The sequence below is a fragment of the Lagopus muta genome, chromosome 24 (assembly GCF_023343835.1).
Source record: "Lagopus muta isolate bLagMut1 chromosome 24, bLagMut1 primary, whole genome shotgun sequence".
Lineage (NCBI taxonomy): Eukaryota > Metazoa > Chordata > Aves > Galliformes > Phasianidae > Lagopus > Lagopus muta.
In genome coordinates, this window is record NC_064456.1 from 2065429 (window position 1) to 2079794 (window position 14366).

General features: G+C 56.2%; 1 protein-coding gene across 1 annotated transcript; it reads right to left on the reverse strand.

The window, feature by feature from the left end:
• Nucleotides 1–5212: 5212 nt before the first annotated feature.
• NUAK2 (NUAK family kinase 2) lies at nucleotides 5213–14366 on the reverse strand. Its single transcript, XM_048926245.1, has 7 exons — nucleotides 14140–14366; nucleotides 10658–10778; nucleotides 9595–9746; nucleotides 8751–8816; nucleotides 7818–7937; nucleotides 7436–7568; nucleotides 5213–7355 (listed from the first exon to the last, which is right to left on the reverse strand). Exons 1-7 carry the CDS (start codon nucleotides 14338–14340, stop codon nucleotides 6235–6237), a joined length of 1914 nt encoding a protein of 637 aa, XP_048782202.1. The 5' UTR covers nucleotides 14341–14366; the 3' UTR covers nucleotides 5213–6234.

Below are 14366 nucleotides of genomic sequence, written 5' to 3' on the forward strand. Positions count from 1 at the left end.
CAGTGCTCAGTGGGGTCCAGGGATGGGCACAGCTTTGAGGGAGGTAGAAAAGCCCCCAAAACGCCGTTCTGCTGTTTAGGGCACACTGGTTTTGCAGAGCTGCTAGGAACCATCTTTAGAGGCTTGCTGGGGGCAGCAGGGAGCCCTGGAAAGAGCCAGCACCATCCTTTCCACCTCTCAGAGCTGGAGACCACCACACGTCCTGCTGACATCCCACATAACAAAGCTGTGAGCCCACCTGAACCACCCTATCCCCATCCCCAACCTGGGGACAGCAGGAGCAGAGAACCCCACTGCCCCTCCAGCATCCTCATGCCCCCAGGTCCAGACTCCCACCACCATTCCCAGTGAGGGGGGAGGCAGAAATCCCAGCACGTGGAGCTGGGCACTGCAGTGACAACGGCTACTGGGACAATTCCAACACACCAAGCACAGCTTGGGGCTCCCTGAGGACTCACATTCTCCAAGCAGGGCTGGAGAGGCTCATAAGAGCCCCCTTTGTGCCAGAGGGAGGAGAGGTGAAGCTTTGACGTCAGCTGGGGAGGAATTCCTTAATGCCATTCAGGCCTCCCTCGGCTGCTTTGCTAATTGCATTTTATGTAATTGCAGCAGCTGGGCTGCCAGTCTGCTACTGGGAGCTGGATGAGGAAGTGGGCTTGGGGACCTGGAGGCAGTGGGAGCAGTGGGAGCAGCTCTTCCTTTGGGTATAGCATTGCAACCAGGGCCATCCTGCAGCCCATGCCTTGCTGTCTCCCCCTGCCTCACGTGGGATCACTCTTCAGCATGGGGAGAAGTAGTTGTCATACATTGGCTTGGTATCCAAGGGGGTAATTGCACTTAATGGAGATGGATAAGGCGGTGATTTATCTCGCTCACATTATGCTGTCAGGTTCCCAGCTGCACGAGTCGTGGACAATAAAATAATGTGTTTGCTGGTGGAGTTCCCAAATATCCCCACTGTGTCATATTGCCTCTCTGCCCCAAGGAGAGGAGGAGCTGCTGAGCACCTGCCTGCATTTTGGGCTGCATTGCCTTGCTCCTTCTCATGGGACGCTGGTGCAGATGCTGCCACTGATCCCATAAGGGGGTCATGGCCACGGGTCCTGCTGCAAAGCCCAACACAGCCCCTGTCCTCAGCTCTTCTGGCTCAGCAGCCTTCCTCCAGAGGAGTAGGAGGGGGGGGTGGCCTGGCCCCAGCAATGGGAAAGCCAACGGGACCCCAGACATCCCCTCCCCCTGCCTGCCGGCTTGGCCAAGCTTAGGCTGTAAAAAGAAAGAGCTGGTACCAAGGATAACATGCTTTGCATTCCTGCGCTGTCTCCAGGGGAATTTCGACTGATCTACATGAAAAATACTCGCTACCCCTGAGGTCAAAGTGTCTGGAGGAAAAATTTCCGAGCGGAAAGGCTCGGAGCAGAGAGGAGAGCACAGAGAGGAGCCACAGCCAGAGGCTGCAGGGTGCTGGGATCTCACCTGCTGGCAGCAGTGTGGGTCGGTGACAACGGCATCGTATCTGGTGACAGTGCCATCACTGTGGGCACCACCAGGAGCCTATGAGCCCATCCTGCTGCCCCTGTGCCATTCCTGCCTCCCTCCCCTGCCTGCAGCCTCCCTTGGCTCTCTGCTGGGGGCTGTGGGGGCTCATTGCTGAGCCCATATTCCCTCCCCATTTTGATTTCAAGCACCTCCAGAGCCTTGCAGTGCCTGTCCTGTGCTATGGGGATGTTAAAGGGGATGAGAGGCAGAGATGGGGGGAAATGAAGCAGCGGAGGGGAGGCAGCCAAAAGCACTCAGCAAAGCCCCATTTCCTCTGAGTCACTGTAGTTAAAGCTGCAGCTTGTAAACCCAAAATCTCCCCGTGAGCTCCTGCAGCTCTGCTGGGAGCAGCAGTTGGGGTTACCCCAAAGCACTGCGTGCTTGATGGGAACTGATTTCCAGGCTGCTGCAATGCATCCTCTGTTGGTTCTGCTCCCCCGTGGGATGAGCGCAACCCCAATGGGCTGCAGGTTTCTCTCTCCCAGTGCTGCTGCCCGCATCTGGAGACTGGGGCTCAGCCTGCCCCAAATTCACATCAGCATCCATTGGCCACAACATGGGGTACATCACAGTGCCAATGGATCTCAGAGCTCACATCACCCAGCAGCCCAACCCAGGGGCAGAGAGCAGAAGAAAAGCAACAGGTTTGCCCCCCATCGCCCCCCCCATGAGGATGGGAACAGCATGGATGGAGCACAGCCCCACTGCACGCAGCTCCTCTTCTGCTCGTGGCCCATCTAATAATTTAATTGCACATTTGAAAATAAATACGTGTCTGGGGTTGGGAGAAAGAGAAGGCTGAGGGATGAAAATGAAGAGGAATTTAATTAAGGGCAGCGCTGGGAATGTCTCTACCACAATAAAGATAAGGAGGATCAATTGCTTCTTCCTACGATCAAAGAGAAGGGCTGGAGGGGGGGAAGCGGTGCTGTCAGAGGGTACAAAGTACAGCAGAGGGAGGGGGAGGTGGGAGGGAAAGGCACACGGGGTTGGGGAGGGGGAAAGCAAGAGACAGCTTAGATAAGATTAGGAAATAATTGATGGCGCAGATCCCCGGGGGGCTGCTGGGACCTGCAGGTCCAAATGATGTATCTGATTGCTTGTGAATGCAAAGGAGAGCCCTGACGTGGTTTTGCAAGGGCTGAAGTTGTGGCTCCCAAACCGAGGGAACCGATGCCCGTTGAACCCACACAGCTCTGCAACCCCCTCCCCATCGCATTGCATTGCAGGCAGCCAAGTAACTGCACGCTGCAGTTCTTCCAGGTGCAAAAAAGGGAAACGCTCAGCACGGAGCTGCCAGGAGGCCCCATTCCTGCTCGTGGTATTTGCATGGGGTTGGGACATGGTTGCCACGTTTGATTTGCATCCCCGGGTGGGAACCTCCTGCAGCACTGCTGTGTGTGTGTGTGTGTGTGTGTGAGCCCCAACGCCCAGCCCTGCCACCAGAAAAACGGGCTCCTGCCTCGTGCCTCACCCCTGTGCAAGGAGCCCAACCTGTGCCCCAAGCAGGCGGCTCAGCCGGCTGGGGAGGGCAGGCAGGGCTGCAGCTGGCAGGGAGACAGCATGGGTTCTGTGACAGCCCTGCAGCTCTGCAGGAGTGCTGCCAGCTCCCTGCCTGATTTGCACAGGGCTCAGAGGGGTTTTGCTGCCGTGCTCCATAGAGTCACTCCGTGGGCAATGCCAACCTCTCTGCTCTCACCCCTGCGCTCCCTCCTGCTGATGCATTAAGGAAGCGTTTGCAGTGCTGCACGACCATCCAGATGTCAGGGGGATGGGGGGAAGTATTGGTCTGTCTAGGGGGTAGAAAGCACTACAGAGGGATCTGGACTGGATGGATGGATGGGCTGAGGCCAATGGGGTGAAGTTCACCAAGCCTCGGTGGCGGGTGCTGCACTGTGGTCCCAACAGCCCCACGCAGCCCTCCAGGTGTGGGGCCAACAAGCATCATCCAGGGAGGCACTCAGCAACCATGGAGATGTGACATGTGGGGACACAGCAGGATGGGTTGAGGTTGGACTTGGGGATCTCAGAGCTCTTTCCCAACCTTAATGGTTCTATGGCTCTATGGTTCCATTCCTCACTCTCCTGGGGAGTGGGAGCAATATTTCCGGATGCCTCTCTCTCCTTTTATTCTTTTCTTTTCAACCACTCCAGGCTGAGAATAGGAAGGCTTTCATGTGGGGGATTTTTCCTCTTCTGATCTTCAAAGAAATCCAGCAATCAAACAGGTAATATTAAATTAAAAAAAAAAAAGCACAGCTTTGAAAACATCGCATGCAAAACGTCACAACTTTGTTGTGTTAATTGTGCTGGCACTTGAGTTAATGCAGAATGTCTCAGAAATAGTGCTGGCCCCCGGCCCGTGCTGTATCTGACAGATATGGGATATCTGGAGCAGAAAACTCAGGGAGAAAACCAAATAACAGGAGATTTCTATGAGAAAGATGAGCTGTGGGGCTCTGTCACAACCGGTGATGACAGCAAATGGGTGATTGGGAAAGCAATGGGCGCGATGCCCCGCTGCTCCCACAGCCCAGGTGCTGCACTGCTGCCCCATGAAGGACTCGTGTTCCCCTCCCACACCACGTCCCCTCCAGCCCCAAATATGGGCTCGGTGCATCCGGGCTTCCAGCACAAGCCCGGGCAGGATGGGACCAGATTTGAGTCACTGTGCTGTGAGGGAGCGGTGCTGGGCTGGGTTCCATCCTGCTGCCAGATCCCCGGCACAGAACATCCTTCTCCTCCCTTCTTTTAGGACTTGATGGATTCTCAGAGATATCATGTGGGGGCTCCTGGATCAGCTGCAGATGTGGGTGACCCCCCTCCCTCCCCCCCACCCCATGCAGCATCCCAGCATCGACCTGAAGGTTCCTACACCCCACACCTGACAAGCAAGCACCCTATGGGGCACTGGGTGAACCCCAGAGATGCGAGCTCACTCTGGGGCTGAAAGCCCCACTGCTTCACTGGCTGTGCTGGGGATGCTGGCCAAGCTGGAGTCTTTGCCCTGCAAAGCCACGCAGCAGCTGTAGGTATCACTGCATGGGGCCAAAGCATGCAGGGAATGCGCAGTGGGGGGCAGAGAACTTCGTGCCCCACAGCGTCGTCCCTCTCCTGCAGTGGGGACCTGAAATGTCTCTGATTTACTCGAGTGGAAACGGGAAATTGTTACCGTGCTTTAGAGAGCAATAAAAGCAGTTTCAATGCCGCAGCGGGAGGAGCAGACAAAGGAAACGGAGGGGAATGGGACGGAGAGGGGGGGCAACTTGAGGGGGCAGCAAAGCGATGCTGTGCATCTCCAGAGGGATTTTGCTCCAGGGGAGGTGCCTGAGAGCACAGCTCCTGCTGCCATCACCTGCACTCAGCTCACAGACCTGGACACGCTCTGCAGCAGCGTTGGGAAAGCAAAAACTGGGAGCTGTGTTCTCCTGGGTGGAAAATCCAGGAGATTTGCATGGAGGATGCACGCTTTGGGGTTCCCATGGCTGAGGAATGGGGTGGGCACGCTGGAAAGCCTGCAAATAAAGGTTGAGGGCACATTGCACAGTGCATTACACCCTTCAGGACACACACACCCACAGACAACTCACATTCAGCCATCCTAGAGCAAACCCCATAGCCACGCACAGCCCCAGCATCACCACCAGAGCCACAGGACCCCACTGGAGTCAGCACAGCCCAGCCTGGAGCATCCCCCAGAACACTGCGGTGGAAGAACAACCAGGAAAACAACCAACACACGCCTTCTGTTTTTAATTTAATGTTGTTTTTTTTTCCTCTGGACCACGCTGGAGGAAGGAACAGAGCCATTGCCCACACAGCAGTGCAGCACAGCCACCCCACAGTCACCCACGGGACTGATACTGAGCTGGGCAAATCCAGTGCTGATGAAGTTTTACATTAACTCACACACGAGGCAATAAATAAAGAAGCAGTGCCTTAGGAAAGGCGCTTTTTTCTTTTCTTTTTTTCTTTTTTTCTCCTTTCACCATGAAAAATTGGCATCAGAGCCCCTTTTCAGGCTGCGGTGTGGGGCAGCTCTGGGTTTCCTGCAGCTTCAGCTCATCACCATCACAGTGCGTGCGCTCTTCCAGTTGGTGCTTCATTCCAGTTAGGTTTCTCAGAGCAGCAGAAGGATGGGGCTGCACCCCATTGCCAGCAAACCCCAGCCTGCAGCCAGGACAGCCTCCTGCCTGCACCTTGCTACATTTCCAGTTGTTTGAGGTATATTACCTGCCCCATCCGTTATCTTGTGCAGCCAAAACAAAAACAAACAAAACCAGTGCAATGAAAAAGAAATCCCACCCCTCACCCCATTTCATCCCTCCCTTGAGATGAGCCTCTCTGCATGGAGGGCAGCAGGGAGGGACAGTGTGTGCCACAGAGAACACTTCTTCCCCTCAGCAGGAGCAGGGGGGGGCAATGGGGCAGCTTAGGGCTTTGGTCCTTTTATCACCCCCTCCTCTCTGAGATGTGCACTCAGGGCATCCCCCTCCCCACCCCACAACCCTGTGTGCATCCAACATCCTCCTGGAGGCTGCAAAATAAATAGGGGGGGGGGGGGGGATGACACAGGACAGCCCCCCCTCCCAAACACAAGGGAGCCCTGGAGGGAGAAAGGAGGGGTTGTGCCCCCCCTTCCCACAGCAGGGACCATCCCAGGCTCAGGGACCCCATCCCTACAGCCACAAGGTGCCCTCAGCTCAGCTTCATGCTGATGGCCACGGCACGCCGGTACACCTCGGTGATGTTGTCACAGCTTTCTCCCAACGCACTGGGGCAGTGGGTCACGGTCCAGCGGCGCAACCTGCGCCCTTCATCCACCTCCTCCTCCTCCTCCAAGCACAGGAGGCTGTCAGCAGAGACGCAGCCCCTCATGGCCCCGCTGCTGCCCGCGGGGACGCGTGGGGGGAGGTCGAGCTGCTCAAAGGATTCGGTGGAGAGGATGCTGTCCTCGCTCACAGCGCTGGGTGGGCGAGGGCGGGGGGCAAGGGGGGCTTTGGGCAGGGACACCTCATCAAAGCATCCAAAGCTCTGCCTGGGGGGGCTGTGGGGCTCAGCACTGCTGGTGTATTTGCTGCTGTGCTTGAGGATGCCCTTCCGGCTGCTGGGAAGGACGGGGGGGCCCTGCTCAGTGGTGGGGTTGTCAGCAAACACATTGCTCTCAAGGTCCAAGCTCCCTGCATCCAAGACGTCCCCGGATTCACAGCATTCCAGGGATGAGTAATACCCTGATTCCCTCTTCAGGGGCTTTTTTAGGATTCCCTTCTTGGGCACAGCCACAGGGACCACACTGCTGCCCTCGCTATCCCCCAGCACTGCAGAGGGTAGCACCGGGCTCAGCCCCACAGCAGTCACATCCCCATCCTCACTCTTCGCCTCTCCCCCAGGAGCTGTTGGCGGAGGGATGGGCACCTTCTGCTCGCAGGAATTCCTCTTCTTCAGGATGCCCTTGGGCCGCTTGAGGATGGACTTGGAGGGGTTCTCCGGGACTGCAGCCCCCTCCTGCAGTGCATGGGAGACATCGTTCTCCTTCTTGGACTTCTTAAGGGAGCGCTGCCTCTCCAGGGCCACACCAGGGATGTGCTGCTTGAAGAAGCACCTCACTTTGGAGCCGTTTTCAAAGAGGGGTCTGGAGGAGCGCCGCAGCCACTCGGCCACCGTGGCCAATGGGGATTCACTGCTCTCCCTCAGCAGCTCCTGCTCACCAACAGGCACACGGTAGCCCCAGTTGACCCACCAGTGTGTGGCAATGTCCTCAATGGTGGCACGGCGCTCCGGGTTCACCATCAGCATCCACCGGATCAGCCCACAGGCATCTGGGGGAGAGAGGAAGGTCAGGCACCGGGAGAGCATGAGTTGGAGGATGGAACGCATGGGGTGGTGGGGGTCTGCCTACCTGACAGCTTCGTGGGCTCCCGGTAATCCCCGCTGGTGATCTGCTTGACCAGAGTCTTGTAGTCGTGGCCATCAAAGGGCATCGTGCCATGGACCAGGATGTAGAGGAGGACACCAAGGGACCAGCTGTCCACCTGCAGGAAGGATGGGGACCTTGAGGCGAGGGCAGCAGGACCAGGCCACCACCCCAGGTCATGCCATGGGGCAGGACCACCCCCCATGGGGCAGGACCACAACACCCAGTTCACACAGTTCTCTGCTTCAGGAGGCTGCTACCCCAAAAAGGGTCTCTGCCATCCCAGCTCCCATATGGGGAGAACACCCGGAGCTGCCCCAAACCCAAGCTGAGAGGCAGTGAGACCACCTGACAGGGCACCACGTACCTCTGGGCCTTTGTAGGGCCGTCCGTTGATGATTTCAGGTGAGGCATAGAGGGGACTACCACAGAACGTCTGCAGGAATTTGTCCTGCTGGTAAACGTTGGACAGGCCAAAGTCTGCAATCTGGAGAGACAGAATCATCATTGAACGGCTTAGGTTGGAAGGGTCCTTGAAGGTCATGGAGCTGCAAACCTCCTCCTTTGGGCAGGATTACCAGCTGCTACAATAGGCAGCCCAGGGCCCCATCCAACCTGGCTTTGAGCACGTCCAAGTTCACAGCTCTTAGCAAACAGCAAGGCTGCTGTCTGCAGGTGGAGCAGTGGCTCTGTGTCCAGCTGTGACCAGAGCAGCACCACAGGGCTCTCCTCTGGCTCACCTACAGCCACAAAGCTGATACGTGCCCTATCAGCTCTGCTAGCATGTGGGCACTCATTATGCCCAGGACAGCCACCACTCAGGGAGCAGAAGGCACGGTCTCAATGACACCAGCACCCAGTGCACAGATAAAGTTTATCCCATCCCTTTATCTCCAACCACTCTGACCCAGGAGAGAGGCACCTGGCTGCCCCGTGCTTGTGGCAATTGAGACTTTCACTGGGAAACCACTTCTTCCTCAGCGTGTTTTGTTTTGAAGTCCGCTTCAGACTTTGCCCTCTTATCAGCAGAGAGATAAACGCTGATGGCTTTTACTCTGACGCTCTACCTCTGCAGCCTCTCCCTTTCAGTTGCAGATCACAGGGGCAGCCCTCTGGTCCCCATCTCTCAGCCTTGCTCTCTCATTCCAAGGCAAACAGCAGCAGCCTTCCCAGAGCCATAAAGGGGGACCACATGCCTTGGGAGAAATAGGGCATCACAGCCCCCCCTCCCTGCTCCAGCATCCCTGAGCTCTTTGTTGAGTGAACCCCAATGTATGGCCCCAGGCCAACAGCCCCTCACCTTGATGTTCCCGTTGGCATCGAGAAGGATGTTCTCCAGCTTCAGGTCCCTGTGAACGATCCCATTCTGCAAGAGGGGAGGAGAGGCGGGTTGAGCTCACAGGATGTTTGAGGAAGGGAAATGAAGCACGGGGAGGTCACTGCCCTTCACGGTGCCAGCACAGTGGCGACAGCATGGGCGTTCACATCAGTGACAGCAAAGAGATAGCAGCAAATAACTCCAGCTGCTTGCACGAGGATGAGCTGTAAACCACGTCCTGAATTGGGTGCTTGCTATCAGCACCCCGTGCCACGTCGGGCTCCTGCATCCACCCCAGCCCTGTGCCCACAGAAGCAGCCAGTACCCCATCCCCAGGGTGAGCACAGCTCCGTGCTTTGTAGGATTTGCTAAGCCATGCCCCAGTCTGCACCATGATCAGGAGGTGCCTGCGACCCCCCCATTCTTGCCACAGTACCCAGCACAAGGCATGAGCCCAGCACAGCCTTACAGCACCCCTAAGGAGACCCCCAGCACCCACCCAGCACACAGAGCCCATCCCACAGCCAAAAGGAAGAGCTGCTGACCCAGAGCTCAGCCCTGGGCGTCTCCCCCCCGACACGGGTGGGACAGTGCAGGGTTACTCAGCCTGACACCACAGCAGCCAGGCAGCACTTTCCTAAAAGCTGTCGGGTCACTTCCCCCGCAAGAGGCCCGAAGGCACCGCACCCTTCAGATAAGGAGCGGGATTAACCCCGATTCCCAAGAAAACCCAACAGCCCCGAGCATCCCACAGCTCCCAGCCCTGACTGAACATCACCACCAGATGTGCCTCCGTGGGATCTGAGCCCACAGAGCCCCCACTCACCTTATGGCAGTAGTAGACAGCCGACACAACCTGCCGGAAGAAGTGGCGAGCCTCCTGCTCTGACAGCCTCTGCCTCTCACTGATGTAGTCATACAGATCTCCTTTGCTGGCGTACTCCATCACGATGACAATCTTGCTACTGTTCTCAAACACTGGATGGGAACGGAGATGGGAAGCATTAGGAGGGATGCTCAGAGCCCTGTGATGAGCGGAGGTTCTGGCCGAACCCAACACATGGCATGCCTGCCTGCGTGCTTTGCAGAACGGGAGGTGCTGGGTTTGTGACCTGGAGGTCAGATGGGGACAATCGGATTTTTTTTGGCCACAGATGTGCTTGGTCCTCCAGGAGGAGGCTGAGGCATGGACCTGCCATGCTTCACAGACCCCACCTCCCAAGGAAAGGCTGGGAGGCATGGGCACAGCCAGGCTTTGTGCATTCCCAATTGCTCCCACTGTGCTCCACAGCTGGAGTGCTTTCCTCCTATTTGCAGAAAGCTGCCTCAGTATTTTTTGAATTCCAGCAAGCAGCGTGACTCAGCCCTTGCAAACACCTTCTATAAACCACCAGCCAGTGTGCTTTTGTTTGGAGGACAAAAGGACTTTGGATACCTCACGTACACCACAGAGGTGGCAACAACACACACACACACACACCTGGCGCAGAGAGACAAACCCCAGGCACCAGGAAGGGCACAGCCACACTGCTTTGTCACCAAGGGAGCGAGGAGCAAGTTTCCAACTGGAGCAGCCCAAATCTGATCCTGAGGACTTGCCCTTCGGCTGCCATCCGCATTGCCCTGACAGCCTGGGAGCAGAGCCCAGTCCTGGCCATACAGCAGAAACCAGCAGCAGGAGCTTTTGCTGAAGTTGTGGTTTGGTTTTCCTATGCCCCAGGGAAGGGAAAGGATGGCAGGAGCAAGTTCTGCTCCTGCCTCAAGCTGCAGGGAGTCCTGCTGCTTTGGAGCTTGCTGGTTCCCCTGCCATGGATTCCCCACAGCGAGGTCCTATGGGGTAAATCAGGGAAACGGCTGAAAGGAAAAGAGGCAGTGAGGAAGGAGCTTACCTTCATGGACGGCGATGATGTGGGGGTGGTTGAGGGACGACATGATCTCTATCTCCCTCCTGATATGGATAAGGTCCTGTTCATCTTTGATTCTGTCCTTCCGGATGGACTTGATGGCCACCTGTAAAGGAGGACACACAGTGATCACCCAGGAGCACCACATCATCCCACAGCAGGGCAAGGAGCACCTGCCCTTGGGAAGGGGCTCAGCATCGCTCCCTGTGCCTGCAGCTCTTACAGGAGCCGAGTCCCAGCCAGCCTGGGCTGCAGCCAGAGGAATGCAACCTGCACATGGCTGCAGAGATAACGTCTTCTTGGGGTCACGGAAATGAAAAAACAGGTTTTGTTCTCCTCGCAAGTACTTATTTCAAGGAGCTGATTATGGAGAGGGAAGGGAATGTTTGGTGTGAGGGAGCAGAGGCAGAGAGCTCAGGACTGGGCTGATGATGTGAGCTGCATTCCGGCTTCCATTGGCTTTTCAAGTTCTCTTCTACGAGGAAATTGAAAGGGGAGGAGAAAGAAGAGTGAGCGCTGGAGAATAGATGCCTTCTAATCCTTTTTCAAAGGGGCTGAGGAGAAACAATGCGCTCCTAGGGTTGAATTTACAACTGAATCCAGCAGAACCTCTTTTTTTGTACCAGACAAGAATGCGGAACAGAGTTAATCCACCAAGGGACCCCCACTCTGGGTCTCATGGCAACAAGGAGGGGGCTGTGGAGAACCAGCTGCACGGGGCCCCTTCTATAGGTGGTGTTCAGGACCTCTGACATTGCTCCCTCTGGCTTAGGGGAGCAAGAAAGCCCAGTGGCAGACCCAGGCTGACACACATTTGCCACGACAGCAGAGCTGAGCAGAGCCCACCGCAGCCCCAGATGCCAGCAGATGCTACAGCAGTGAGATCTCAGCTGCCACAGTGCTGCCTTCATGGTGTAAGTCTGACTCTGCAGAAGCCGAGCAGAGCAGATTCCGGCCAAGGGAGTTCAATAACCCAGGCACGGGGCGTTGTGCAAAACAATACTGAAAGCAATACTGAAGGCACTTCATCATAACTTCTCGAAACCCAGGTATTCCTTGCCAGAACCTTTGCTCCGGGTGAGCAGGTTAAAGTTTAACGATTTTCGCTCCAGCTCTCCTGATTACGTGACCCCCATGCAATGCAGGCAAAGCCTTTATGCAGAGAATTCCCTGCTCCTGCTTCCCACCTCCCTGCTGCCCCACTCTTCTCATCTGCTGACCCTCAGCACTGCACTTTGGGGTGCACACAGCAAACTGAGACTCAGCCTGGACTCAAAGCGAGACCTGCAGCCAAGAAAAGACAAAGCAGCCGCAGGGTGGGATGCCTCAGGAGGTGCCATTGGCTGTGTGTGCCCTGAGCAGGGAACACTCACACTTAGCGACCTTCACCAGCAGGTTTAGTGCTTGCAGAGCCCCAGGGCTCTCCTAACGGACAGCACGCAGCAAGGAGAAGCCACTGCTTGGGTCTCACCAGAGCCCAAACCATTAGAAGCAGTGACTGATCCACCCATCAGCCCTCAGGCTTCTCACCCTTCCCCAGAGGTACTGAGCAGCTGCTTTGTCCCAGAACATCCCCTCCCTAACTGCAAGTTGCAGCCCTTAGAGAGGGGAAGGCATCCCAGCAGTGGGGATGGCAGCTCCAGGGATACAGGAACACAACCAACACCCCCAGCTCCATCAGTGCTACGTGGAAAAAAAATCTGCAGGAAACAGCCGCGCTGTCAGAGCCCTGAGAACTCCCAAGTACTATCCAAGTCAAAAAGGCTTTTAATTAAACAGCTTTTTGGGGGCAGAACAGGTATTTTCAGCAGCTGCTGAAAGATGCATTAAGCTACAACCTCAGGCAGCACTTCAGAAGTTGTTCCAGATTGCAAGTGCTGCGTTTCATGCTCCATGAAATATGGATTACAACGCACTCCGGAAGGGACAGGGGTTCACCCCTTAGTGGAGATCAAAGGAGGCTTTGCTGCTTTGGAACACTCCAGGTGCTGCCTTCCCCCAATGCTGCACAAACCCACAGATCCATTTCCTGACCCCACAAAGGTCCCCACCAGCTCCTGGTTGCCTGGGGCTGGGGAAGCAGGCTGGAAGAACCGTGGGATGGGAAGCAAAGGACCAAATGCTGCCCTGGCAGCAGGTGCAGGATGCACCACCACAGCATGAGCCTTCAAAACGAAAGGCGTGAGGGGGTAGGGCAAAAAATAAAAATAAATAAAAGGGACAGAAAAGAAGGACGGCCAAGCAGCTAAGAAAGATGGTTCAACATTTAGTCTGTCGTCTGTGCAGTTTGATTTAATCAGAGGCCAAAGCCATGCATGGAGCAGCTCCAGTGCTGCTGTAATGTGGGATCTGCACAACCCAGGAGGGGTAACCCAGGAGCAGCAGTGCCTGCTCGCACCTCGGCCTTTGGGAAGTGAAAGCCACTTAGAGAAGAAACAAATATCTGAGCTTGGGATAAGCCTAAAGATTAAACAGGTCCGGAAATGCTGAGTGGTGCAAGAAAGAATTTGTGGGAAGAGGAGAGATTTGTGGTTAAGCCTCCTGTTCCCACAGGGCCGGCTCGCTGCAGTACTAGTTAGTCCAGCCTTTGACTATCTTTGGCACTTATAGAAGAGCCACTGGTGTGTGGATTTGATTTGCATTATAATGGACTTATGCTACCAGACAAACAAGTCTCTGTCCTAAGGGGCTTCCACAGGTAGGAACCTTCTCCCGTGGCTCAAAGATCCACTGCACAAGCTTTGTTTGGTGCAGAAAGGGCTCCTCATCCACCCCAGGGATGAGATCCTCCCAGGCTTCTGGGTGGGAACAGCATTGCAAGGCCCTGGTTACGCAGCAGCATCAGATAGGGGAATGGAAACGGCAGGTCTGACTTAATGAAGAGCTGTTGGAGAGGAAAACCTCTCCAGTTCACAGTTGTTTTCGATGACACGCTCCAGGGGCACGCTAACAGGCCAATCTTACACCCCTGTGGTGCTCAGAGCCTTGCTGCTTGTTTACCACGGGGTGCCTGAGGCTGAGCTGCCCGAATCACACCAGGTCTACGCTCGGGGCTGAGCTCTGCATTTCACTTTCTTCCAAAGGGGCCGAGCAGTGAATTCAGTGAATCACGACTTCAAGCACTCAGGGCTCTGAGGGGCTCAGCTTTGCTTGCACGCCACCGAGAGTCAACATGTAAAACCAACTCGACACCAGGGCGAGAGGAAGGGAACGATCCTTGAGACCGGAGCGCGATGTTTGCTCTTCCACATCGGATATCTGCAAACCCCTCTCACCCCAGGAAGCCCGACTGGGTCAAGTGGGCGCGGGGCACCGCAGCCCCCCTGCTCCCCCCCCCTTTAGGGCCGCGCTCTACCGGCATCGGAGGTTCTGTAGCACCGCTCCGGTCCCGGTTGTACCGGCGGGACGGAACCGGAGTCGGTACCGCTGCCGAAATAACAACGGAGAAACGCAGGACCAGCTCTTACCAGCTTGCCGGAACGCTCCCGTGCTTTCTTCACCTTCCCATACGTTCCCTTCCCCAGCGTTTCCAAGAACTCGTAACGATGCTTGAGGTTGTGTTTGTGGTGATGCCTTTTCACCGCCTGCTTCTTCATCAGCGGTCGGGGCGATTTAATGAACCCCTCGACCAGCGAGGTGCCCCCGGGCCCCACCGCCGCCCGCTCCATGCCGCGATTCTTCCCGGCTCCGCCGC